The sequence below is a fragment of the Boleophthalmus pectinirostris genome, unplaced genomic scaffold (assembly GCF_026225935.1).
Source record: "Boleophthalmus pectinirostris isolate CB_2022bp ecotype Guang Dong unplaced genomic scaffold, ASM2622593v1 HiC_scaffold_5, whole genome shotgun sequence".
Taxonomy (NCBI): Eukaryota; Metazoa; Chordata; class Actinopteri; order Gobiiformes; family Gobiidae; genus Boleophthalmus; species Boleophthalmus pectinirostris.
The window spans coordinates 2,540,250-2,565,398 of record NW_026571404.1 but is presented as its reverse complement, the minus strand read 5'-3'; the positions used below and the strand labels follow the sequence as shown (position 1 = coordinate 2,565,398).

The following is a 25,149-nucleotide window of genomic DNA, read 5'->3' as shown; positions in this document are numbered from 1 at the left end:
AAATTCTTAGTGATCAATTATCGATTAATCGACTAATCATGCCCATCCCTAATCTAGACTCAATTAGGTTTTATCTTTTAATGATTTGGAGTGGGTGATTCAGGCTTTTATCTCAACACGTCTTGACTCCTGTAACTGGCATCAGCCAAACCAACATGTCACACTTAGAGTTAGTCCAAAATTGTGCGGCACATCTTTTGTTTTTGAAGCACTTCATGGATTTTCCCAAACGTACATCTCAGACCTCACTGTTCCTATCCTCCGTGTGCTCTGAGATCTGAGGGCTCTCCCCCCTCACCTTAAGAGCGCCCCCTTCAGTCCATCCTTTTAAGTCTCGTTTAAAAACACACTTTTATTCACCGGTTTTTAACATAGCGTGAGAACTGTGTGCTCTTTTGACTGTCTTTTATTGATTTTATTTGCTATTTTTCTATTTGCAAATTGTATTTTTTAAAATCTTTTTTATTGACTTGCTTATTTATTTATGTTATGCTTTATTTTCTTTAATGTGTTAATTTATATTGTGCAGCACTTTAGAGACACTGTGTTGGTAAAATGTGCTGGATTGGATTGATATTTCATGGCAGAATACAACGTAATCAACAGGGAAAAATGTCTCTTCCCCCGTCTTGGAGGATTACATCATCACACTCTACAATCTGAAAACCAACAGTAAAATCCCTCGTAAATTGAAATCAATCTGTAACAGCTCCCGGCTCTTCTAACGTCCAAAGGTGGCTCCGGGTTAATCATCATGTCACTGTAGTTTTAAAACGGGCCGGGGAAACCCTCGGCGAACCTCTGTGCTCTTTCAGGACGCGAGCTCTTTCGGGATGGTGGCGTTCGAGGACATTCTGGAGGAGGTGAACGGCTTCGGTCCGTTTCAGATCCTCATCCTGGTGCTGCTGTGTTCTCCGCGCATGGTCCTGCCCGGTCACTTCCTCCTCAACAACTTCATCGGGGCCGTCCCTCCTCACCACTGCCTCTTCACAGGTGAACTTTAGAGTTTCCTCTGCAACATGGGGACTGGGATTTTGTTTTATTGCATTCAGAATATTCACATTCAAAGCTGAAAGCTGTTTTAGCCTGTTAACAGTGTTGTCTGTGCACCAACTCCACTGATTTGTGTAAACGTCACTCAAAACACTTTTCTCTATGGGTCTGGTCAAGTGGTAACGGAGGGAAACAGGGTCAGATTTTTGACATTCAAATGTCTCTTATTCAGAAACTAGAGGAACTATTGAAATAAGTAAAGTATCAGAATGTAGGAAAGAGTTACACTCCAACAGGGTCAAGTTAAACCTGTGAGATTCTTTCAAGTTCAAGACAAAAAATTAAAAAACTCATGTCGGTAACAGAGGGAATGAAATATGCAGCACTTTTTGGTCAATAAATCCAAACAGTGATAACTCTTGGTTCTCACTTCCATATCCTTAACAAACTGGTTTGAATATTTGCTTCATATAGTTTTCTACCATATGGTACAAGATTAGGTTGAAAAACCTCTGACTTTTTGACTCATGAGATTTTTTATTAAGAAAGTTCATGGTAACAGAGGGAAAAGTAACGGAGGGAAAATTGTTCAAATAAGTAGAAGGTGCAGGATTTTATATAATTTGTCAACTTTTTTCTACTGAAAACTTTAATATTACTTCAAAATGAAAGGAAACTATTTCTATAAAATATGTCAGTCCTTCCAAGAACATTTTTATCATTTAAAAAAATGTTTTTTTGAAAAATCATGTACCTTCATCAGCAGTTCAAAGATGAAATAACACAAGATATGATGAAATACAAACATTTATTTACATGATTTTCAGGTCTTTGAAATTTGGAAAATAATTTTTGTTCCATGTTTCATACATGGTCTGTTTAAAACGTATGGAACTTTAGAACCAAAAATGGTCCAGAAAAAAGGTCAACAGTTTGATAAACTAGAGTACATATGTATCTGTTCAATACATTTTTATATCAGATGCATTAACTTGAACTTTTGGCCTTGTTGTTTACTTCTGCTTGACCGGGTCCTATAAAGAAAAGGGGTTTTGTTCTGGAGTGAGGGGGGATGGAGTGTGAGATTGACAGGTGGACAGGTGCAGGTGCAGACAGGAGGTGTCCGGGGTGAAGGAAGTCTGGGTCCCTGCTCAGACTGCTGCCTCTGCCTCCCAGCCCTGGGAAAGTGGAAGAAAATGGATGTTTGGATATTTCAAAATAACCCAGAATTCCCACCAGGAGCTGCAGCAGGATGTAAATTTAAAAGTTTCAGTTCACAGCAGAGCGTCAGAGATGCTCCTGCTACACCAGCCTGCACGTCTTCTCACTGTTTTAAGACATCGCATTTTGTACTTGTTGTTCTTAGCGTGGGTATGTACCAGAGTCCTGCATGGGTCCATTTTTGGAGACCCGCACTCGCCCATTGACCCGTCATTATATCAAAGTTAAACCTGCACCTGCCCAGACCCGTTTACCGACTCGTGCCCGTGGTAAATCACACACAGATTAAAAACATTCTAACTGAAGCGTCCATCAGAATATGAATTGAAAAGTTACGACTTCGAGAATTACAATCACGAAATGAAACGGTTTCACTTTCTTCAGTACGAATACGAAATCACAAATGCGACTCGACTGTCGTCACTGCACAGGGATTATTTACTGAGCAGAAGAAACACTGACACGGACTGAACCAGGACTGAACCAGGACTGAACCAGGACTGAACCAGGACTGAACCAGGACTGAACCAGGACTGAACCAGGACTAAACCAGGACTGGACTGAACTAGGACTAACCCAGGACTAACCCAGGACTAACCCAAGACTGAACCAGGACTGAACTAGGACTAACCCAGGACTAACCCAAGACTAAACCAGGACTGAACTAGGACTAACCCAGGACTAACCCAAGACTAAACCAGGACTGAACTAGGACTGAACCAGGAGGACTAAACCAGGACTGAACCAAGACTAAACCAGGACTGAACTAGGACTAACCCAGGACTAACCCAAGACTAAACCAGGACTAATTCCAGAACTGAACTAGGACTGAACCCAGGACTAACCAGGACTGAACTAGGACTAACCCAGGACTAACCCAAGACTAAACCAGGACTGATTTCAGGACTGAACCAGGAGGACTAAACCAGGACTGAACCAGAACTAACCCAGGACTAACCCAAGACTAAACCAGGACTGAACTAGGACTGAACCAGGAGGACTAAACCAGGACTGAACCAAGACTAAACCAGGACTGAACTAGGATTAACCCAGGACTAACCCAAGACTAAACCAGGACTAATTCCAGAACTGAACTAGGAGGACTAAACCAGGACTGAACTAGGACTAAAACAGGACTGAACCAGGACTCTCTGTCAAGACGGGTTCGGAGGTGCGCCCGCGTAGACCGTCGGGTGACTGCAGCCGTTGCCCGACCGTGCACGGGCTCGGGGTTCTCTCTCGCTTAAGTCCAAGATTAGTCCTGGTTTAGTCCTGACTTAGTCCTAGGAGAAATTCCCTCACCGTGACAGCTCTAGACAGAAAAGTTATTCGCTCTTCTCTTTGTGTCTGTGCAAGTTTGTCCCGGCTGAAGTTCGACTGATTCGTTCTCGTCGCAGATGCAGATGCAGACGGTCTCCTGTCGAACCTGAGCGAGCGGCAGAGGCTGGTGGTGTCTCTTCCGCTGAGAGACGACGGCGTCCCAAAAGCCTGTGAGATGTTTGCCGAACCGCAGCTGGAGCTCCTGTCCAACGGTTCCTCCGGGTCCGAGCTGCCCACGGTGCGCTGCAGCAGATGGGTCTACGACAACTCCACCTTCTCCTCCACGCTGGCCACTGAGGTGCGGCCCAGTTTGTGCCGTCAGTCCGTCTGCACAGGCTCCGAGAAGAATCACACTTTTTAGTCCTGGTTTAGCCTGGTTTTAGAAAACCTGGTTTTTTTAGAGCCTGGTTTTAGTCCTGATTTTAGTCCTGGTTTAGTCCTGGTTTAGTCCTGGTTTAGACCCTGGTTTAGACCTGGTTTAGAGCTGGTTTTAGTCCTGATTTTAGTCCTGGTTTAGTCCTGGTTTAGACCTGGTTTAGTCCTGGTTTAGTCCTGGTTTAGTCCTGGTTTTAGTCCTGGTTTAGACCTGGTTTAGACCTGGTTTAGTCCTGGTTTAGTTCTGTTTTAGACCTGGTTTTACTACTGATTTTCGTCCTGGTTTAGCCCTTGTTTAGACCTGGTTTTAGTTCTGGTTAAGACCTAATTTTAGTCCTGATTTTAGCCCTGGTTTAGACCTGGTTTAGTTCTGGTTTAGTCCTGATTTTAGTCCTGATTTAGACCTGGTTTAGTCCTGGTTTTATTTCTGGTTTAGACCTGGTTTTAGTCCTGATTTTAATCCCGGTTTAGGCCTAGTTTAGACCTGGTTTAGTCCTGGTTTTAGTCCTGATTTAGACCTGGTTTAGTCCTGGTTTTAGTCCTGGTTTAGCCCTGATTTAGACCTGGTTTAGTCCTTTGTTTGGTGTAAACTGGGGGTTTTACACAGACAGACACGAGCCGTCGCTTTTTTCTTCGGTTGTTGTTTCTTCGTTGTTGTTTCATCGAGTTTACACATTTTCCAGTCTGGACAAGCTGTCATAACTAACCGACTTTTGTCACTCGTCCAAGATCATCACGTCTGACTTCTGCGCTTTGTTGTCGCCCCAGCGGAGTCTGTTTGGTGTTTTCATGGATCACATATTCACGCCGCACCTCAGGCTCCGCACACTTCTCTCCGTCCGTGTTACTGATTCATTTTTCAGGACGTGAAAACTGAAAAACTGAACTAAAACGAGATAAACGCAAAGGACACTGTGGTCGTATTTTACTTTATTCACAGTCCCCCGGGTTTAGAAAAGTTCAAATTGACAAAAATATCAGTCAGAGCTTTAATTGCAAATAAAAATAATTTAAGTCTGAATAAAAATGAATTCCGATTTTAAATAACCACGTAAACACTTAATTCCAATGAAAATGAAATGATTATTCAGAATTAAACTTAAAGGTTGTATAGAGGATTTTTTTTAAGGGAAGTGAAATACAGCGACAATCCTTTTTCAAATGTTGTTCTTGCTTGACACCACCTTCCTCCTCCACAGCTCCCTCAGTAAAAAAAAAAAACTGCTCCCGCCTCTTTACTTTAGAAATCCTGTTTGTTTACAGCCAGTGCACGTTCAGAATTATGTTGAAGTGACTTGTCTAGAAATAATTTAGCGACCAACGCGTCAGTTTTTAGACCCTTCGTCTGCTTCATTCGCGCAATCACTGGAAGAAATCTCCAAGAATCACCTTAGTTTGTCTTCGCTCCTTTTCCTCTTCTCTTCTTCTTTCAGCGACCTCAAAAACTGACTTTCTCTTGCAGCGAACTGGTCGTGGATTCTCGTCCGCCGTCGCGACAAACTTTGTGCGAACGGTGAGAAAGCTACAGTTTGAAAAAGCCTCTAAGAACCGCTGCATAAACCACATAATCCCTGCGCGCCGGTGACTCAGTTACACTAGAAACGTAGGGAGTTTGATTGACGATCTAACAAATAGAAAATGAGGGAGCCTCATTTTCTATTGGCTGATGTTTCTCTGGCCTCACTACGTCCACAAGTTGATAGATTTTTATTCTTTTTTTTTTTGTTGTTGTCATAATTACAAGGCTGCTGCATCTCTGTAATGGTATTTTAAACTTTCAATGACAATTTGAAACTAAAAAAAAAATCCTCCATACAACCTTTAATTCTGAAGTCAGTGGGTGGTTTATTCCAATTTTAAAGCTGAATTCATTTATTCCTCGAACATGTCAATTAGGGGTGGGCAAACTACGGCCCGGGGGACATATGTGTAACACCTGCGTCAGTAGATATGGTATATATAGAATTGGACACAGTAGTAAAAGGTAGTAGTGTTCATATGGGCTAGTGACCAGAAGACTAGTGATCGGCTCTAGGAGGGAGTGACAGGAGACTGAGAGTTGCTTTTGGTGTTTGGTGCCATATATTAAAGAAACTAGAAAAGCAGTCAGAGAGCGCAGACTCCGCCAAGGACTACAGTCCCCCTCATATTAATTGTGTTTTCCATAAATATTTGTCTCGTATCTTTCAATTTGGAATCTGAAAGAGGATCCCATTGTCCATCCCTGAGTCAAATTTCATGGGGTTTGGTCAATAATTAATCGAGATATTGAGAAACAAAATTTTTGGCCCCATTTACCACAATGTTAACTAAAATTTCAAAGTGATCCAGAATCCAGGATTTCTTCCGGATCAGCCCCAAAATGAAATCAGTTCTTCCTTTTCACATTTCCAACAAATCCTGAAAATTTCATCAAAATCGGTCCATAACTTTTTGAGTTATGTTGCTAACAGACAAACAAACAAACAAACAAACAAACAGACAAACAAACAAACAAACAGACAAACAGACAAACAGACAAACGCAAAAACATAACCTCCTTGGCGGAGGTAATAAGAAACTAGTGAATAAGTAAGTAGTGACTTGACATACAACATTTAAACACAGACAGTGCGGAATGAATGGCCATTCAATTATTTACACAGTTCAATCAACAGTTCAGTAGCAGGACAATATATATCGAGAGTCCGACAATAGTGGGTGCAACCAAGAACACAACAATCTTCAACTCAGCTCACACACAGTTCATTGGAACCCACATCTGGATTTGACTGTTTATCCAGAGGGGAGGTAAAGTGCATAAAAAGTTCGTGAAGGGAATGTGTGAAAGTCAGTGGGCAATGGGCGTGTGGGTGCGTTGGGAGAGTTTTGTGGGCTGCAAAGAACCCTCTACCGGAGTAGTAGTAGTTCAGAAGGTTCGTTGGCTCTATAGACTTGAGGCCTTGCTCCTTTCAGCTCGTCATCAGGGGGTAGAAACCTGGCCAGTTTCCGTGGACTACGCCGTGCATATAAGCTCTGTAACACGGTTTGGGACTCGGTAGAAGCTCCTGCAGCTCGACTCTCATCCGGCTTCCAACAGCACCTCCCTCACACTGACTCACAGCGGCATCATAAGCTCACGCGATTGACGTCACCGAAAGCGTTACGATGATTGGTCTAGTGGACCCACGTGATTTTGTGACATGGAGATCCCGCGAGAACACACTTAAAGGTTGTATGGAGGATTTTTTTTTTGTTTCAAATTGTCAGTGATAGATTATAGATGCAGTCGCCTTGTAATTATGATGACCAAAAAAAAGAGAATAAAAATTCATCAACTCTGGACGTGGTGGGGCTAAACATTTGCCAATAGATAACGACACTGCCTCGTTATCTGTGAGCTGACAGGCTGTCAATCAAACTCCCTACGTTTCTAGTGTAACTGACTTGCCTGCGCCGCCGTTACGTGGTTTACGTACGACTGTCACACAGTCCACAGACGCAAGACGCACAGACGCTGTTTACTCCACCAACGCAACAGTTCTTAGCGGCTTTTTTTGACCTATATCTTCCTCACAGTTCGCACAAAGTTTGTTGCAATGACAGACAAGAATCCAGGAGCAGTTCGCCACAAAAGAAAGTCTGTTTTTGAGGTCGCTGAAAGAAGAAGACAAGGGGAAAAGCAGCGAAGCCAAACTAAGGTGATTCTTGTAAGATTCATTCCAGCGATGGCGCGACTGAAGCAGACGAAGGGTCTAAAGACTGAAGCACTGGTCCACAAATTACTCCTGGACAGGAAACTTCTGCTTATTATGAAAACGTACTTTATTTCCAAGAGCGAGACAAACGTTTTTCAGGACACGAAAGCGATATCCTATGTCTGAAAACGTAATTTTCAAGGCAAAGAAAGAGTCCGCTTGCTGCTGCGTGTTGTAGCTAGTTCATTCGCACTGAATCTCCGCGCAACCTTCTCTCTGCACCCCTTTCCTGCTCCTCTCCCCGCTGCCCTCGATCCTCTCTTCTCCCTGCTCCTCACTTCTCCGTCACGCTCCCGAAATCTCGCACTCCCCTCCCCGCTCCTCACTTCTCCGTCTTGTCTAACCAACACTGTAGTTAGTTGTTTACAAGTCATGTGCAGCACCGGCTGTAAACAAACCTGTTTCTGGCGTAAGGAGGAGGAGGGAGGAGGCGTTTCTACGTAGGAGCTGTGGGGGAGGGGGGTGGTTTCACGCAGGAGCAACATTTGAAAAAGGACAAACAGTCGCTGGATTTCTCCTTCCTTGGAAAATCCTCTATACAACCTTTAAGTTCCCATAGTAGGAGATAGGAGAGACAAGCACAGATGCAGAGAGAGAGAGACAGACATTTTGCAGGGTTTGTCACCTGGGTTACATATGTATACATATGTATATATATTATCCCTCCTATCTTTTTAATCTGGCCCCCCAAACTTGAATAATAATAATAATCATCTTCAGTCATTTCAATAAATAGTAAATACCGTGGGATTTGAAAGACAGATATTTTGTTTTAAAACAACTATGGAATCAGATATAAGAGCGGCCGTTTTTCGTCTGAATCACGTCGATCCCGTTTGTGTTTTGTGTGTTTCAGTTTGACCTGGTGTGCGATCGGAAAAGTCTGGCCAGAACCACCAGCACCATCTTCTTCATGGGCGTCATGTTGGGGGCCATCGCTTTTGGGTTCCTCTGCGATAAGTATGACATTAAAGAAAGACTATGGAACTTTTCTGGTGCTTTACCTGGAGGTTTATATGCAGTATTTTCTGATCTGTTCTAATGCAGTTTCCTCGTCACAAACAGACCTGGACTTGTGTTGTTTTTTTTTGTTTCATTCACATGTTTAACACACAAACCTGCATATAAAAGCTGAGTTCTTTTCTCAAACTGAAAACACTCTCTTCCACCTTGTGATGTCATGTGGCAATACAGGAAGTGCTCCACAGTTTTCTTCAGGCACACTCACATTAGGGCTGCGTTCAGACTGCAGGGCTTAACGCTCAATTCCGATTTTTTGGTGAAATCTGATGTTTTTCGAGGTCGTTCACATTTCCAGTCAAATGTGACTTGTATGTGACTCCAGTGTGAACATTAAACGGCCCAAAAGTGTCCCACATGTGACACTGGAGACACGACGACGTCAACCGCAGCGAGCGTCTCTGTGTTTACGGAAGTTGTCCAAACATGGACGCAGCATCGAGCACCTGGAGATTTTAAAGTTCCTCTCGTACCGGAGCCACAACATGAACAACTGACTTGTTTTAAGGAGGAGATTGAGAAGGAGAAGGACCAGGTTTTTGGTCGTGGTGTTTTGTGGTTCAGTCCGTTGAAAGGAACGTGTGGATGTGGAGACGGAGCCAAGAGTGGTGAGATTCGCTTCAGTGGCACAGAGTTCATTAACAATTTTCTCCTACTTCAGCGCAGAATAGTGACGTTTGTGTCTTGTTGATAACGTGTAGGTGGATGAATGCACTTTGACCGTTCAGACTGAAGTCACATGTCAAAAGATCAGATATGTATCAGTTTCAGGAGCACATATCCAAGTGTCCTGGGTCACATTTGAAAAAATCAGATCTGTCATTAAAAGATCAGATACAGGAACATAGAAGCCAAAAAATTGGATTTGGGTCACTTCAGGTGCATCTGAACGCAGCCTAGGACTTTAGAACCGTTCTGCGCTCACACTTGCACAACAGAACCGCGCCACGACCCAATGACGTCATCACACTGCGCTGTTTCTTTACTTATACTCGCGCTTTTAGCAGAGAAACGCAAATGTGCGTCCTTTTATGATAGAATCTCGTCCGTGAGTTTATGGAGATAAAAACAGCGCAGAGCAGTGATGACGCCGGAGACGAGACACAGTTGAACTTCTGTCACAGTCCTTATTGAAGATAGGAGTGGATTTGCTGTGTGATTTGGAGGAGACTTAATTCAGTTTTCCTTGTATGAGTGACAAAAGTGAAAAAATGTGTAGCACACTCAGATGCTTGCTCTCTTTGGACCACAGCACACAAAGCAAGAAAAAATATCCGATGAAGGCTTTTTTTGCTGAAACGTTATTTTGAAAATAAATAAGATTTTGGACATCAGCCATCTGAGTGTGCTCTGCATTTTTTCAATTTTGTCTGGCTGCTTCTTGCATTTGCACCTCTACAAGAAGTTTGGTGTGTGTTTTCTGTTTCTTTTGATTCCTTGTATGAGCAACATCAGAGCACAAACAGGGATCGCATAGTAACATCCCTGTATCACTCGTTTATTCGTTTTTCAATATAAAACCAAAAATAAGAAAACGAAAAAACAACTGTTTTCTTCATTATTTGTCTCCAAAACCAAAATGAAAAAAATGCTAACAATTAATTTTTTCAGTTTTCGATTTTGTGTTTAAATGAAAAATGGAAAAAACGGATAACGAACGTTTCCCGTTTACGTGACTTCTGTGACTGCGATGCCGAACTTTTGCACCACATACAGACTGAACCAGGACTGATCCAGGTCCGAGACCAGACGGGGACCAGACCGGGACCAGAGCGGGACTGAGACCGAGACCAGTGGTCCGAGCGGTTCCGTGTCATCGTCTGTGCGCTGGTTCCGTGTGGGGAAAGTGAGAATGTTCTGTGGACTCCAGGTCTGGACGAGCTGCTCCTCCACACTCAAGGACCGCGGCTGGTTCTGAGGTGGAGCAAAACATCAAACTGACGCTTTCACACCAACGAAAACGAACTGAACTAAGAGCTTTTGGTTCAAATGGACCAGGTCCAGACTAGACTGGGACCAGAGCGCTACTGAAACTGGGACCAGACCGGGACCAGAGCGGGCCTGAGACCGGAGGCTCGGAGCCCACGGCAGGGCCGGAGCTCGAAGCTGAGGCTCGGACCCCGCAGAGGCTCGGGTCAAAGATCAGAGTCCGCTGGTCTGGTCCCGCTCTGGTCCCGCTCTGGTCCTGGTCCCGGTCTGGTCCCGGTCTGTCCCGGTCTCAGTCCCGCTCTGGTCCTGGTCTGGTCTCGGACCTGGACCAGTCCTGGTTCAGTCCATATGCGGTGCAAAAGTCCGGCATCACAGTCACTGAAGTCACGTAAACGGGAAACCGTTTTTTCCATTTTTCATTTAAACACAAAATCAAAAACTGAAAAACGAATCGTTATCCGTTTTTTCATTTTGGTTTTGGAGACAAATAACGAAGAAAGCAGTTGTTAATTCATTTTATTATTTTTGGTTTTATATTGAAAAAACGAATGAACGAATGATACACGGATTTTGATGAATCAGGCTAAGAATCATTTGGAGGAATTGCACCGAACCAATTCTGTGTGAATTTTTATCTACACAAAGTTGTAACTACTTGAGGACAAAGTAACAGCTTCGTAGCACATTTGGGTCCGTTTTTTTAATTATTATTATTTATGTTTTAGAGAAATAAAAGTTTTCAGTCTCTTCGTTGTTATCTATATTGGAACTGAAAAAGCTGTATTGGTCCATTTCTATTGATTTGTGTAATTTCAGTCCTGGAATTGCCACGAAACAAAAGAGAAAAGGAGCTGTTAACCTGAAAACTACCACTTCATGACATCACAAGGAGGAACAGAGCATTTAGAGCTTTGGAGAAGTAAACAGACTAATAATAAAGAGTTACTCAAACATGTGTGAATGAAACAAAACACAACTCCGGGTCAGTTTCTGCGGAGGGAACAACATTAGACAAAAAGTTCACCAGAGTCAGTTTTGGACCTTTGATGCCAGGGGATGGATCCTTGGACCAGAAAAGTTCCACAGTGCTGATGTTGTGCTGCAGATACGGGCGTAAAAACATGCTGCTGGTGTCGTACGTTCTGTCTGTGGTGTTCGGCCTCTCCAGCGCCTTCGTGTCCTCCTACGAGATGTTCGCCGTGCTCAGGTTCTTCACGGGGTTTGGACTCACAGGAATCAGCATCATCTCCATAGTGCTCAGTAAGATCTTTACAAACTCATACAAGATTTAACAACTTTTTATTTTGGGTCTGGTCAAGCGGTAACGGAGGGAAACAGGGTCAGATTTTTGACATTCAAATGTCTCTTATTCAGAAACTAGAGGAACTATTGAAATAAGTAAAGTATCAGAATGTAGGAAAGAGTTACACTCCAACAGGGTCAAGTTAAACCTGTGAGATTCTTTCAAGTTCAAGACAAAAAATTTAAAAACTCATGTCGGTAACGGAGGGAATGAAATATGCAGCACTTTTTGGTCAATAAATCCAAACAGTGATAACTCTTGGTTCTCACTTACATATCCTTAACAAACTGGTTTGAATATTTGCTTCATATAGTTTTCTACCATATGGTACAAGATTAGGTTGAAAAACCTCTTACTTTTTGACTCATGAGATTTTTTATTAAGAAAGTCATGGTAACTAGGGAAAAGTTAACGCGAGTGAAATTACAAACAAGTAGAAGGTTGCAGGATTTTACACTTTGTCGATTTTTTCTTCCGAATACTTTAATATTACTTCAAAATGAAAGAAACTATTTCTATAAAATATGTCAGTCCTGTCCAAGAACATTTTTATCATTTGAAATACATTTTAAAAAAAAATCATGAGCCTTCATTAACAGTTCAAAAGATGGAATAACACAAGATATGATGAAATACATCCATTTATTTACATTGATTTTCAGGTCTTTGAAATTTGGGAAATAAAATTTTGTCCATGTTTCATACATGGTCATGTTTAAAACATATGGATTTTAGAACCAAAAATTGGAAACAGAAAAAAGGTCAACAGTTTCATAATCAGATGAATGATTTGAAAAAATCCAGATGGGCCAGAACCACAAAAAAAGGTCAACAGTTTCATAAACTAGAGTACATATGTATCTGTTCAATATATTTTTATATCAGATGCATTAACTTGAATTTTTGGCCTTGTTGTTTACTTCTGCTTGACTGGGCCTTTTGTTAAAAGAAAAGTAGTATCCACAAGCCCCGTGTGTGTGACAGGTTTTTATGATTCTCTCATTTTGACTTAATCTGGTGGAATAAAACTTGTTGCAAATTAAAATTATAATTTCACAACAATGTGCTGCGATGTAGGTTTGGGGAGCTTACGGTTAATGGTTTTCTTTGGTAACATGTGTGTAAATGTTAGGGTTGTTCCGGACTCGGCCGTTATGGTAAGTAAGTAAGTCCTCATTTATATAGAGCTTTTCACAGACATTTTTGGCACAAAGACACTTTACAGAGCATTACATTCATCATATATTATTCATTCACTCTGTACCTGGTCCGATCAGGTATCAGATAAATAAGATACATATGTAACACACAGGACAAAACAGTTTGTTTGTTTTTTAACTGAATCGCAGGATTTGTTCAGGGACGTCCAGTCAGTGCGACTGTTGTACTAGAGGTGCACCCGCGCTGGGACTTTTGGGTCTTGTTGTGTTTGGGCGCTGTTACCTGTGGTTCTGTGGCTCATGTTCACACCTGTGCGGCCGATGGCGTTTGTTTGCATATTGCGCAGCGGGTCTGCTGCTTTGGGTGGGGAGGGTGGGAAAAGCGGCATGGAGTGTCTATTGAGCGGTCGACCGATGTTGCGGTGCACTCTGCGGTGGATTTGTGGATGTGGTGTCGGTGCGGGGGAGAGCGGCTGTGGTGCTTCTGTCATCTGATTTTTATTTGGTAAGATTCTGTATTATTTGGATTTCATAGACGAGTCTAAATGTTTCAAATATAAACCACATTCTTCAATAATATCAAATCTACAAAGTGTAGATTGTGCAGAGTCGAGTCTCAGGTCTGATCTGGTTCTGGTCTGGTTCCTGTTTTGTTCAGTTCATTAAGTTTAATAAGTTACACATTCCAAGACCAAACTGTAAAAAGTCAAGATTTTCAACACTGATGGTTCCTGGTTAGAAAAGCTGATAAAATTTAAGTTTTGGACATTTGATTTTTCACAAGTTCAGCTAAATACTTCACATAAAATCAACACAATCTGATCCTCCAAACATCCTGGATCTGATTATTTGCTCTTAGTTCATTTCATAATGTTTTATAGAAGTATCGGATCGGGACTCGGTATCGGCAGATACTCAAAATCAAACGACTCAGACTTGGACTCGGGGGCAAAAAAATGTGATCGGGACATCCGTAATAAATGTGTGTCGTATTCTCCAGCAGCGTCATAAATCTGCCCCATCACCAAATCTTCAACCAACAAACTCCACAAAGGATAAACATTCTAACATGAACAATTTATCCACAACGATCAAGAGAAGAAAGACCAACACTTAAAGGAAACAATGACGACGCATTAGTGAAGCTGAGCAAAATTAACGTTATGTTAACTGACAAACGGGAAACACCATAGCTAGAACTACTTGCTTGTACATGGTCCACAATATTTTCACGCTTGCCATCTTCCTCGGCTCAAAATCAGTAGCTGCAACTTACTAGAGTTTCAGGCGGTTTTGTGTTAAAGGGCGACGTATAGTTCTACAGGTCTGTGTGTACGACCTGCAGACGTATAATCTCTGAAAACTTTAAACTGAACCACCTCCAACAGGACAGGAACGCAGAACAGACTCACCATCAGCAGAACACCCCTCTGTCACAGAAAGAACACTCATATTCCACTGAGTCGTGTCGTGTTTTTAATCCGACAGAAGCTGAACCGCATCATCGTCTGTTTTTTCAAACGAGCTGTGAGACGCTGCAGAACATCCAGAACATCCAGAACGCTGCAGCTCGGGTCCTGACTCGAACTAGGAAGTACGAGCACATAAGTCCTGGTCTCAGGTCTCTGCACTGGCTTCCTGTGCCTCAGAGACTTTAAAGCAGCTCTGCTTGTACAAGTGTCTCCATGGCCGAGCACCAAAGTCCATCTGTGACATGTTAGTGTCATATGAACATCTCACACTCTGAGGAGCTCAGGGACCAACTCCTGCTGGTGCCCAGAGTCACGACTAAACAAGGGGAGTCAGAGTTTCAGGTTCATGCAGCTAAAACCTGGAACAGTCTGAACATGTGAGACAGACTCTTCTGTGACGCTGTTTAAATCCAGACTCTAAACATTTCTGTTTAATTGTGCAAATAACTGAAAGGTTTTCATTCCGCACTCTTCTCTCCAATTTATGTCTCTCTTTTTTAATTTTAATCTTCATGATTATTTATGTTTTGTTTATTATGATTTTAATGTATTTCTCATTCTGTAAAGCACTTTGAATTACTTTGTGTACGAATTGTGCTGTACAAATAAACTTGCCTTGCCTTTTTGAGAGCTTAGTTTATGCAAATTAGCCATGTGGTTTTAGGTTGAAGTTGCTGCTGCGCTTGTGGTGGTTGCAGGTCTGGAGTGGAGCGACACCGCACACAGGTCGTTCATCGGGGTGATGGGCAGCACCGCCTGGTCCGTGGGGAACATGATTCTGGCGGGTTTAGCCTTCGCCATCAGGGACTGGAGACACCTGATCCTCGCAGTGACGGCTCCTCTGGGACTCGCTCTGCTCAGCTGGTGGTGAGGACACAACACAACATGGACAACGCACATGACGCACACAACACGCACAACATACAGGATGCACATAACACACACGACAAACACAACATACAAAACATACAGGATGCACACGACATGCACGACACACACAAAACACACACAACATACAAAAGCAACGACACACACGACACGCACAACACATACAAACACACACACACACAACACACGACGCACACAAAACACAGGACAAACAGAACACACACAACATATACAACACACACACACACACAGCACACACAATACACACACAACAAACACAACACACACAACGAACACACACACACACGCGACGCACACGACAAACACAACACGCACAACGCACACAACACACATCTGTACCACGTGTGCCAGGGCCCATTGCATTTAACAGACTTTTAAGGACCTGTATTACACAACATTTACAGTATTTTTCAGACTGTAAGTCGCACCGGAGTTTAAGTCGCACCAGCCAAAAAATGCATAATGAAGAAGAAAAAAACGTATATATGTCACACCAGACTATAAGTCAGAGATCAAGAACCGACATTTCATCTTGAAAGGCAAGTTATCCTCTTGGGAGGATAACTTTATCCTGGGAGGATAAAACTAGTCCTGTGTGAATCTGCATCTCAGTGTTTCTAGTTGTTGTTGTTGTTTCTGTCTCTTTTTTTTCTTTCCGTGTTCTTTTCTCTTTCAGTCTCTTCTATCTCTTGTAGTTGTGTGTCTTTATATCTGTTTCCGTCTTGAGTAACGGAGACTGCGGTAGAAATTTTGATGACAAATTATAATACGGCCCAATATCGCACTACGACATATACAGTCTTAATGTCAGTAAAATAGAGTCATTTACAGACTTTGCTTATCCAATGCAAATGATCTGCAAGTAAAACAGATGTGGGGCAGTAAATTTACCCCCGTTTGTCCCCTGGTTGTACTTATCCCGTAAGAATGGGGCTTAAGTATCCATGTATGTTTTACTTTTGGTCTGGGCATTTATCAGTTTTGTTTTTAAGCAGATTGTTCATCACTGTCCTGGTCAGAGTCTTGGCGTCAGAACTGAACAAAGCCGTCCTGTTTCATCTCTGTTCTCAGGTTCACACTTCGTTATGACTCTGTTTGCTCTTACAGGTGGCTCCCTGAATCTGCTCGTTGGTTATTGGCCAATGGAAAAGTGGAAAAGGCTCGATTTTATCTGGAGAGATGCTCCAAGTTCAACAAGGGACGAAATCTGTCTCCTCAAATCAAGTTAGAGGTACGAAACGGGACACGCTGTTCTTCCTTTAAAGTCCTACTGTGTGTTACGCAAAATGGACACTTTTATTTAGCCTTGTTATAATAATGCTGTGATCCAATCCAAAACTACGGTGGCTGAGGGAGGCCAAACACACTGCAACGGCCCAGTGCGTCTCAGTTAAGAGAAAACTACGGAAGCCGAGAGGGGTCACGACAAACGCAAACGCCGCTACAAATACAAATGCGACAACACACCAAAAAGCCACAGCAAACCAAAAAAAGCCACAACGCCCCCAAAAAAGCCACAACAAACTAAAAAAGCCACAACACGCCAAAAAAGCCACAACAAACCAAAAAAGCCACAACAAAGTAAAAAAGCCACAACACACCAAAAAAGCCACAACACGCCAAAAAAAGCCACAACACACCAAAAAAGCCACAACAACAAAAAAAAAGCCACAACTCGCCAAAAAAGCCACAAAAAAACCAAAAAGCCACAACACGCCAAAAAGCCACAACAAAAAAAAAGCCAACAACACACCAAAAAAAGCCACAATAAACCAAAAAAGCCACACAAAAAAAAAGCCACAACTCGCCAAAAAAAGCCACAACACGCCAAAAAAGCCACAACAAACAAAAAAAAGCCACAACCGAGATGACCGCAGGACTCTATTTGAATGCAAACGCCGCAACAAATACAAACGCCACAACACAAATGCAAATGCCGCAACACATTAAAAAGCCACAACACACCAAAAAAACCACAACAGAAGTGACCGCGGGACTCTGTTTTCCGACGGACCGATCAAGCGGCAAGTGAAGAAGAAGAAGAAGAACTACAACGTGAAACGAATAACGATAAAACAATAAATTACTTTTACTTACGTTTCCAACTTCTCCGTTATTTTACTTTTCACGTTGTAGTTCTTCTTCTTCACTTGCCGTTTGATCGGTCCGTCGGAAAATAGAGTCCCGCGGTCACTTCCGTTGTGGCTTTTTAATGTGTTGTGGCATTTGCGTTTGTGTTGTGGCGTTTGCATTCAAATAGAGTCCCGCGGTCATTTCCGTTGTGGCTTCTTTTTGTTGTGTTGTCGCATTTGTATTTGTTGTGGCGTTTGCGTTTGTTATGACCCCTCTCGGCTTCCGTAGAAACAGCTTCAAAAACAGAAACAATAATCTCAAACACAAGTTTAAACGAGGTGCAAACAAAGACCGCGGTGCAAATGATGTATAATGACGCACCGTGTCGTACAGTGATATTTACTACAGTCCCCACAATTCCTACGGTCATGGAAATCCTGGAAAAGTCATGGAAACTGAATATGTAATTTTTCAGATCTGAAAAAGTCATAGGATTTTGTAAATTCAATCAATGTTTTGGAAAAGTCTTAGTTTTATTTTATTAATTTTAGTATCTCTTTCACACAACTCCATCGTTCTGTTACGTTCTCATGAGGCTGTTCTGATTATTTCTGATCGTCTGCACCTTTTGTTTAAAAGAGACGACAATAAACGCATTGACGGGATTTTGAATGTTTAAAAACTATAATCCCAAACCATAAGGCGAGTGGAAAGAGTTCACATTTCAGATTTAGCCCTAAAAGTCTGATCAGGTGCCGTAAAGTCATGGAAAATTCACTTTAGGTCATGGAAAAGTTTTGAAATTTTGTCAGTGAAAAATAGTGGGAACCCTGATTTATATTACTTATAAACAGTGATAATTTTTGAGTTCCTTTTACCTTTAGTTCAGTAAAGATCGGCAATTCCAGAGCTGAAACGATCCAAATCATTCTAGTGAAAGTGTGTGGAGTTTAAAAACACAGTGGAGCACTTCCTGTATTACCACATGACATCACAAGGTGGAACGGAGTGTTTTCAGTTTGAGAAAAGGACTCCACGTCTATTTTTCAGATCAGAAAATAGCCCTCAAAACATATATAAACATGTATAAACATCTCTTGAGGTCAAAATAAGTCCACTGTGTACTGTCTGCATCTAAATATAAAGCAATTTTTCAACAATCAGGAAGTGCTCGTTAGCAGGCTAGTTGTTGTTAGCAGTTGTGAAAAGCTCTAATAATAAACTCATCACTGTCAATAATGAGGATGCTCTGAATGAATAAAGGAAGTGAGGAAGAACTTTGGAGCGCTGCAAACTGTTTAAAATGAACTAATTCTGTTTTTCATGATTTAAGACGGTAAAAATCAGGTACAGTACTATAATTTCTTAAATATTATTTTCTTTTTTAGAGTTTCAGTGACATAAAAGACACAAAGAACACTGAGAAAACATATAATTTTCTGGACCTGATCAGAACTCCACGGATTCGGTGCTACACGGTCATAACTGGAATTCTCTGGTGAGTATTCTGCTTAAACTGTGTACATACACGGACATACCTAACCACATTCCAAACAGGACGTGACCATGGGGGCACTTCTGGCTCCATCGTCTCTGACTCCATTTCACTTTCTATTTAAAAAAAAATCACCTCTCTCTTTATATCTGCTGTTGTGTCTGAGCCTCGTCATTTCGGTCTTAAAATTTTCAGATTAACCTGCTCTACATAGTCCTGGAGTTTTTATTTAGCAATTTTATTCGTAAGTCAAGATATGAACTGTAATAACAGACGTACCACTGGAGGTAACAACGGGTTTATTTGACCGCGTTGCTAAGCGTCTGCTCTTTACTAAACCAACAGTCTTGATTGGCTCTTTGGTGGCTATCATACTTGGGGTCAGAATTTCAATCAGGGAACTTGGCTCCAGATAGACCTTTCTCTCAACGGCTGGGAGTCGAGCTTGGTAAGGTTTGTGGAACTTCCGGTTCATTGGTTTTTTCTGTGGCAAAATATGTGTAAATGTGTGTGTAAATGTGTGTCGTATTCTCCAGCAGCTTCATAAATCTGCCCCATCACCAAATCTTCAACCAACAAACTCCACAAAGGATAAACATTCTAACATGAAGAATTTATCCACAACTGTCAAGAGAAGAAAGACCAACACTTAAAGGAAACAACGACGACGCATTAGTCACACACTGAACAAAATTAATGTTAAGGTAATAGTGAATAATTAGTAACTAATAATTAATAACTTGTTAACTCAGACGGATTCTAGAATTAAAATTAAAAATCTATTTCATGATTACCTCCGCCAAGGAGGTTATGTTTTTGCCGGTGTTTGTCTGTTTGTTTGTCTGTTTGTCTGTTTGTTTGTTTGTTTGTTTGTCTGTTAGCAACATAACTCAAAAAGTTATGGACCGATTTTGATGAAATTTTCAGGATTTGTTGGAAATGTGAAAAGGAAGAACTGATTTCATTTTGGGGGTGATCCGGAAGAAATCCTGGATTCTGGATCACTTTCAAATTTTAGTTAACATTGTGGTAAATGGGGCCAAAAATTTTGTTTCTCAATATCTCGATTAATTATTGACCAAACCCCATGAAATTTGACTCAGGGATGGACAATGGGATCCTCTTTCAGATTCCAAAGGCTGATCCGGATCTGATCCAGAAGACTGATTTTATCGCAATTTATATAAAAAATGGGGGTAGTCCTTGGCGGAGGTCTGCGCTCTCTGACTGCTTTTCTAGTGTTGATATTAGCACAGATAGATACTGTAGATTTGTGCAGTTTGAATGCTAAAGATGTTCACAGATTACATGTCCAGCATTTGAACTGCACAAATCTATATTATGATTTTTTTATTTTAATTGTAGAATCAGTCTGAGTTAACAAGTTCCTTCTGTTTTATTCATGATCATAACATTAGTTTTGTGTCACTGATGCGTCGTCGTCGTTGTTTCCTTTAAGTGTTGGTCTTTCTTCTCTTGATAGTTGTGGATAAATTCTTCATGTTAGAATGTTTATCCTTTGTGGAGTTTGTTGGTTGAAGATTTGGTGATGGGGCAGATTTATGAAGCTGCTGGAGAAAACACCAGACTTTTTCACAGACACATTTTGCCACAGAAAAACCATTAACCGGAAGTTCCGCCAACCTACAGCGCGACACTTCCAGCCACTGTGAAAAAGGTCTATTCATAACTAAAATGGCAGTTTGTACATAAAACTCTGCCCTCTGGTGGTGGCTGCAGGTACGGCGTGGCGCAGACGTACTACGGCATCAGTCTGAACATCAGCGGCTTCGGTCTGAGTCTGTACCTCACTCACTTCATCTACTCTGCCATCGAGGTGCCCGCCAAGTGGCTCATTTTCGCCCTGCTCAACGTCATCGGGCGCAAGAAGTGCCAGGCCGGGACCCAGCTCCTCACCGGAGTCTGCATCTTCATCAACATCTTCACCCCAGACAGTAGGTCCCCAACAAATAACAGCGCACGTTTAAGCAATCATTAATAAAACGTAAATAAATAAAATACGTGGTTCAGTGTTTAATTATGACCTAAAACGTGTTTCCGCGCTCACAGGCTTCTGGTATCTGCGCGCGGCCATCGGCATTCTGGGAAAAGGAGCCTCTGAAGCAGCGTTCACCACAGTGTTCTTATACACGACGGAGATTTACCCCACGGTCGTCAGGTAGGAACACGACGGAGATTTACCCCACGGTCGTCAGGTAGGAACACGACGGAGATTTACCCCACGGTCGTCAGGTAGGAACACGACGGAGATTTACCCCACGGTCGTCAGGTAGGAACACGACGGAGATTTACCCACGGTCGTCAGGTAAAAACGACGGAGATTTACCCCACGGTTGTCAGGTAAGAACACGACGGAGATTTACCCCACGGTCGTCAGGTAGGAACACGACGGAGATTTACCCCACGGTCGTCAGGTAGGAACACGACGGAGATTTACCCCACGGTCGTCAGGTAGGAACACGACGGAGATTTACCCCACGGTCGTCAGGTAGGAACACGACGGAGATTTACCCCACGGTCGTCAGGTAGGAACACGACGGAGATTTACCCCACGGTCGTCAGGTAGGAACACGACGGAGATTTACCCCACGGTCGTCAGGTAGGAACACGACGGAGATTTACCCCACGGTCGTCAGGTAGGAACACGAAGATTTACCCCACGGTCGTCAGGTAGGAACACGACGGAGATTTACCCCACGGTTGTCAGGTAGGAACACGAAGATTTACCCCACGGTCGTCAGGTAGGAACACGACAGAGATTTACCCCACGGTCGTCAGGTAGGAACACGACGGAGATTTACCCCACGGTCGTCAGGTAGGAACACGACGGAGATTTACCCCACGGTCATCAGGTAGGAACACGACGGAGATTTACCCCACGGTCATCAGGTAGGAAACACAATTAAGATTTACCCCACAGTCGTCAGGAAGGAAACGCGATTGAGATTTACCCCACAGTAGTCAGGTAGGAACATGACTGAGAATTACCCCACGGTCACACGATTGAGATTTACCCCACGATCGTCAGGTAGGAAACACAATTAAGATTTACCCCACGGTCGTCAGGAAGGAAACGCGATTGAGATTTACCCCACAGTCGTCAGGTAGGAAACACAATTAAGATTTACCCCACGGTCGTCAGGAAGGAAACGCGATTGAGATTTACCCCACAGTCGTCAGGTAGGAACATGGCTGAGAATTACCCCATGGTCACACAATTGAGATTTACCCCACGATCGTCAGGTAGGAACACGACGGAGTTTTACCCCACAGTCGTCAGGTAAGAACACGATCGGAGATTTACCCCACGATCACATGACGGAGATTTACCCCACAGTCGCCAGGTAGGAAACACAACTGAGAATTACCCCATGGTCACACGACTGAGAGTTACCCCACAGTCGTCAGATAAGAACACGACTGAGAGTTACCCCACAGTCGTCAGATAAGAACACGACTGAGAGTTACCCCACAGTCGTCAGGTAAGAACACGACTGAGAGTTACCCCACAGTCGTCAGGTAAGAACACGACTGAGAGTTACCCCACGGTCGTCAAGGGTCAGTCTGTGAAATGAGTTGGGACAAAACCTGAAGCGGTGCCCAAATATTCACAGCTTCAGAAGAAATTATAAAGAGTTTTTGCTTCTGTGGTATAAGGGTTCGAGCACAGAAACCAAAGCAACAGAAGCAACCATATCATTTTTGAAACTACGGCATGAACGAGGCTCTCCTTTTCCCACTCCGTTTCGTGAAATGTGCTCTTCTGTCGTTTATGTAGTGTGTGTGTGATTCTTGTTTCAGACAGAACGCCATGGGCTACACCAGCTTCATGAGTCGTCTGGGCGTGTGCATCGCTCCTCTGATCCTGCTGCTGGAGGACGTGTGGAGCCTCCTGCCTCAGGTCATCCTCTGTGCCGTGGCGCTCCTGTCGGGCCTGTCGGTGCTGCTCCTGCCCGAGACTCTCCACGCCCACCTGCCCGAGACCATCGAGGACGTGGAGAAGCTCAGGTCTGGGACTTTGACTCATGGACTTTAATGAAGTAGTGCTTCATTCAGTCGGATCATGTCCAGTTAAACTCCTGGCTCCGGTCAAGTGGTAACGGAGGGAAACAGGGTCAGATTTTTGACATTCAAATGTCTCTTATTCAGAAACTAGAGGAACTATTGAAATAAGTAAAGTATCAGAATGTAGGAAAGAGTTACACTCCAACAGGGTCAAGTTAAACCTGTGAGATTCTTTCAAGTTGTTGACATAAAATTTAAAAAACTCATGTCGGTAACGGAGGGAATGAAATATGCAGCACTTTTTGGTCAATAAATCCAAACAGTGATAACTCTTGGTTCTCACTTACATATCCTTAACAAACTGGTTTGAATATTTGCTTCATATAGTTTTCTACCATATGGTACAAGATTAGGTTGAAAAACCTCTGACTTTTTGACTCATGAGATTTTTTATTAAGAAAGTTCATGGTAACGGAGGGAAAAGTAACGGAGGGAAAATTGTACAAACAAGTAGAAGGTGCAGGATTTTACATCATTTGTCAGTTTTTTTTACTGAATACTTTAATATTACTTCAAAATGAAAGGAAACTATTTCTATAAAATATGTCAGTCCTTCCAAGAACATTTTTATCATTTTAAATACTTTTTTTTTTTTGAAAAATCATGTCCCTTCATCAACAGTTCAAAGATGGAATAACACAAGATATGATGAAATACATCCATTTATTTACATGATTTGCAGGTCTTTGAAATTTGGGAAATAATTTTTGTTCCATGTTTCATACATGGTCTGTTTAAAACAGATGGAACTTTAGAACCAAAAATGGTACAGAAAAAAGGTCAACAGTTTCATAAACTAGAGTACATATGTATCTGTTCAATACATTTTTATATCAGATGAATTAACTTGAATTTTTGGCCTTGTTGTTTACTTCTGCTGGACCGGGTCGTCCTGTCGCTGTACGCCCTTGTACAACTTTTCGAGGTGCATTGTGGGAAATTTTGAGTGCACTACTTTTTCACCAACTGGACATTTGGACACCACCAAAAATGGCGAGTCCCCTGAGCAGAGAAGAGTGTGAACATTTGGACACAGCCCCAGACTCGAACTGAGAAATCACAGACTCTTGAGATACTTTTGTATGAATTCATTTCCATTTTTTTTTTTTTTGGTCATTTCAGAGGCAGAGGAACGTCTCACAGTGTCGACTCCACAGATACCTGCCTGGAGTCCAAACTTTCACCTCAGACGTAGACCAGCAGCCGTCTGACTGGAGCCTCACTGGTGCCAAGCGTTTTCCACTGATCAAACTGGAGGAAAATGGAGATTGGATTGTTTTGTCATGGTGACTGAACACGTCCAGGCTCAGAGGTCAGGGGGGACGTGCTTAGAGATACTTGCTGTAAAAATAAATGTGTTTAGGTCAATAATATGATAAAATGATTTAGTTTTTTTTTTTGCAATACACACATCAGGAATCTCGGACTTCCGGAAATACATGTTTGTTTTCCCAGTGGGACGTGTCTATTGTCACAGTCGATCTTTTCAAGTCTTTTGAACCACATCACTTTTGTTTCTGGTTCTGATATTGTCATATTTTAGTTTTGGGATTCGGACATCGTTAATTGTGTGGTTGTTGGATCCTAACAGCGGAAAACGACTCGAGAAATTTGTTCTCTGCAAAAGTGAATCAGATGTGTGTGACTCAAACCTCCGTTCAAACTGTTTCTCTTCCCAACGGAATTGAAAAATAGTGAAAGGTGAAGGTGATGGGCAGGATTGATCCACAGGAAGAACCAAAAAGGAAACATTTGTCTGACTAAATCATCCTGAGTTTACAAAGAACATTTTGTCCGTGGAGCGACGACAAAACAAAACCCCGATCCCTCGCTCAACCTCGGTTATGAATTTAAAAAGTCAACGCCAAAGTGAAAGGCTCCAACTGTTCACCAAGAAACACCTTCCACTGCAAAGAGACCAAGACGTGATGTTTCTGTAAAACCACAAGAACAAGAAAGTGCAGCTCAGTCTGTTTGTCTTCTGCTCCTCTACATTAACAAACGGGATTTTGTTTTGTCGTCGCTCCACATACAAAATGTTCTCTGTAAACTCGGG

General features: G+C 42.4%; 1 protein-coding gene across 1 annotated transcript; it reads left to right on the top strand.

Moving 5' to 3' along the window:
- Positions 1–833: 833 nt before the first annotated feature.
- On the top strand, positions 834–24,288 carry LOC110172741 (solute carrier family 22 member 7-like). Its single transcript, XM_055162922.1, has 11 exons — positions 834–993; positions 3,612–3,832; positions 8,503–8,606; positions 11,701–11,855; positions 15,229–15,397; positions 16,547–16,670; positions 18,901–19,010; positions 20,748–20,962; positions 21,078–21,186; positions 22,830–23,036; positions 24,216–24,288. The coding sequence occupies exons 1-11, from the start codon at positions 834–836 to the stop codon at positions 24,286–24,288; spliced, it is 1,647 nt and encodes a 548-aa protein (XP_055018897.1).
- Positions 24,289–25,149: the final 861 nt, after the last annotated feature.